Source organism: Rattus rattus, chromosome 18, assembly GCF_011064425.1.
Source record: "Rattus rattus isolate New Zealand chromosome 18, Rrattus_CSIRO_v1, whole genome shotgun sequence".
NCBI classification, from domain to species: Eukaryota; Metazoa; Chordata; class Mammalia; order Rodentia; family Muridae; genus Rattus; species Rattus rattus.
The window spans coordinates 5,298,208-5,300,796 of record NC_046171.1 but is presented as its reverse complement, the minus strand read 5'-3'; the positions used below and the strand labels follow the sequence as shown (position 1 = coordinate 5,300,796).

General features: G+C 52.0%; 1 protein-coding gene across 2 annotated transcripts; it reads right to left on the bottom strand.

The window, feature by feature from the left end:
* Positions 1-2,371, bottom strand: LOC116887321 (colipase). 2 transcript variants are annotated; one of them, XM_032888914.1, is made up of 3 exons: positions 2,240-2,371; positions 581-703; positions 1-223 (listed from the first exon to the last, which is right to left on the bottom strand). In XM_032888914.1, exons 1-3 carry the CDS (start codon positions 2,321-2,323, stop codon positions 92-94), a joined length of 339 nt encoding a protein of 112 aa, XP_032744805.1. In that variant the 5' UTR covers positions 2,324-2,371; the 3' UTR covers positions 1-91. The 2 variants fall into 2 exon arrangements, with proteins under 2 accessions (XP_032744805.1, XP_032744806.1); XM_032888915.1 differs by lacking the exon at positions 581-703 and having other exon boundaries at positions 75-223; positions 2,240-2,323.
* Between the last annotated feature and the right edge of the window lie 218 nt (positions 2,372-2,589).

The following is a 2,589-nucleotide window of genomic DNA, read 5'->3' as shown; positions in this document are numbered from 1 at the left end:
CAAGGTTGCAAGTGGGCTTTAATTGCCAACGGGTGACTCAGATGGGGCGAGTGAAGAGAAAGGGAGAGGTGGCCCAGCTCACTGCACGATCTCACTGCTTGGAGCGGGTGGAGTCGAGGCAGACGCCGTAGTTGGTGTTGGTGATGGCGCCGATGATGCTCCTGTCCCCCTCACAGGTCAGGCCCCGCTCACAGGGACACCTGTAGTAGATCCCATAGAGGGTCTGCAGAGACAGGGACAACAGAGTCACCGATAGTGGGAGACTTGGTTATCTTTTGCTCCCTACTCGGCTGGGAACTGGCTGCCTGGTACTTCCCAGGGTGTTCCTGACTGCCTTACCAGGGGACCATGGATTAGGCCTCCTCCAATACTTCTACTCACTTAATGGTGCCTCTATTTACCCACCTGTGGAGTGGGAACACACACACACACACATACACACACACCTAGGGATCAATGTGAAAGTCAAGTGGGGGTCATGGGATAGACGCAACCTTTGACCCCTTCTCACTCCTTAGACATTCCATGCCCAGGTGAACCCCCCACCACCATTTCATCCCCAAACTTCCAGGGCACACACCTTTGGGGAGCACTCGCTGTTCTCCATGGCCTTGTGTGTGCACCGGGCGACGCCCAGGATGGTGTCATGTTGGCAGCATTTGCTCTTACACTGCATACTGTTTACGCAGATCTCACCGTCCTCCTGCAGGGACAACCTGTCTCAGCCGGAACCCTTCCCCCATGCCCGTTCTCCAGAGTTCACCCCCCCACACCTGATCCCCCCTACCACAGCTACAATCAGCACCTCCTTTGATGAGGTGTGAAATGTCACCCCCGGATCTGGGGCAGGAGGTAGGAGGTGGCAGAGAAGTTGTCCTGGAATGCGGGGTCTACAGGTCCGACTGGCCGTTCCCTGGTGACCCTAGCCAGTCACGGGCACCTTGGTGCCTTGCACAGGTGCCACCAAAGCAGGGGCTCCCACATTTCTCCCTTCCTTCCTTTTTATGAGACAGGATCTTACAGTCCAGACAATAGTGGAATTATGTACCCCAGACTAACCTCAACCTGTGACACCTCCCCCCCACCTCAGCCTCCCCAGAGGTAGGATTATAGACAAGCATAAAATGCTTGACGTTACCCACTTCTTTGAAGCCATCTCTACACAGCGCCCCACATTTATTGGGCACGGAGGCACCAGCCTTTAACCCCAGCGCTGGACAGGCAGAATCAGGTGGCTCTTTATGAGTTCAGGGCTAGCCTGGTCTACAAAAGAAGTTCCAGGAAAACTATGGCTACACAAAGAGATCCTGTCTTAAATGAGCAAAAGACTCTACCCTTGTCCAAAAGACATGTACAGAGATTTCTGGGCTGTCCTGGACTAGCCCACCCCCCCATGACTTCCCTGGGGCTGCTACTCATGCAGGACTTGCCCCACTGAGGCATGATGGGAAGACAGCATGAGTCCCAGCACAAACTCCAGCCCTAGTTTCCTCTGCCTGGCTCAGTGATGTGCTATTAGGATAAACTATAAGGATGTGGCTCAGCGGTTAAAAGCACTGATCGCAGCGCTTGCCTAGTGGCGCAAGGCCCTGGGTTGGTCCCCAGCTCCAAAAAAAAAAAAAAAAAAAAAAAAAAAAAGCACTGATCGCTCTCCCAGAGGTCCTGAGTTCAAATCCCAGCAACCACATGGTGCCTCACAACTGTAATGGGATCTGATGCCCTCTTCTGGTGTGTCTGAAGACAGCTACAGTGTACTCATATATAATAAATTTAAAAATTAAAAAAAAAAAAAAGAACTGTATCTGGCACACAGAATGGTATCATTAGAAGGATCATTGCTGGGGTTGGGGATTTAGCTCAGTGGAAGAGCACTTGCCTAGCAAGCACAAGGCCCAGGGTTGGGTCCCCAGCCCCGAAAAAAAAAGAAGAAAAAAAAAAAAAAAAAAAAGAAGAAGGATCATTGCTGTGATCTTTCTTAGAAAGTTGTTAGTCTTTAAGGACCTTCCTATCCAGGGTTCTAGACAAGCCTTAGGACTGTGTCTTTGTAGAGAGCACCCTCTCAGTCAGGTAGAGTTCAGAGTTGTCCTCTGTCTCTCTCTTGGGATGATGACCTGGGGAAAGGCTCCAAAGTATAGCTGAGAACTCAGGTAGAGATGTCCTATTTGAGTGGCACCAGAGGTCTGAAGCCAGGCTTACAAAATCCCCACAAGACTCTGACAGCTCCCTAGCGATTCCTTACCAGGTTGATAAAAAGACCCCGGGGTCCAGGAGCTGCATAGGCCACGGCAACAAGGGTTACAAGCAGAACAACAAGGACCTTCATGGTGACTGGTACGGCTGGGGCGGATGGGAGCTGGCAGTTCAGATGGCAGAAGGCAAGAGCCAACTGGGGCGGTGGGCCTTTAAAGGGGCCCTATCTACACGTGACCCGCCTTCTGCACACTGTACAGCTGGCCACAAACAGGCACAGATGTGGTCTGTCAGCCGGGGGAGGGTCCTGATAAGATAATTGGCAAAGGTCGTATTAGCCGTGCGTGTATGGACGTATTTGTGTGTGCGTGTGTGGTGTGTGTGCGCGCAGGAACTCGA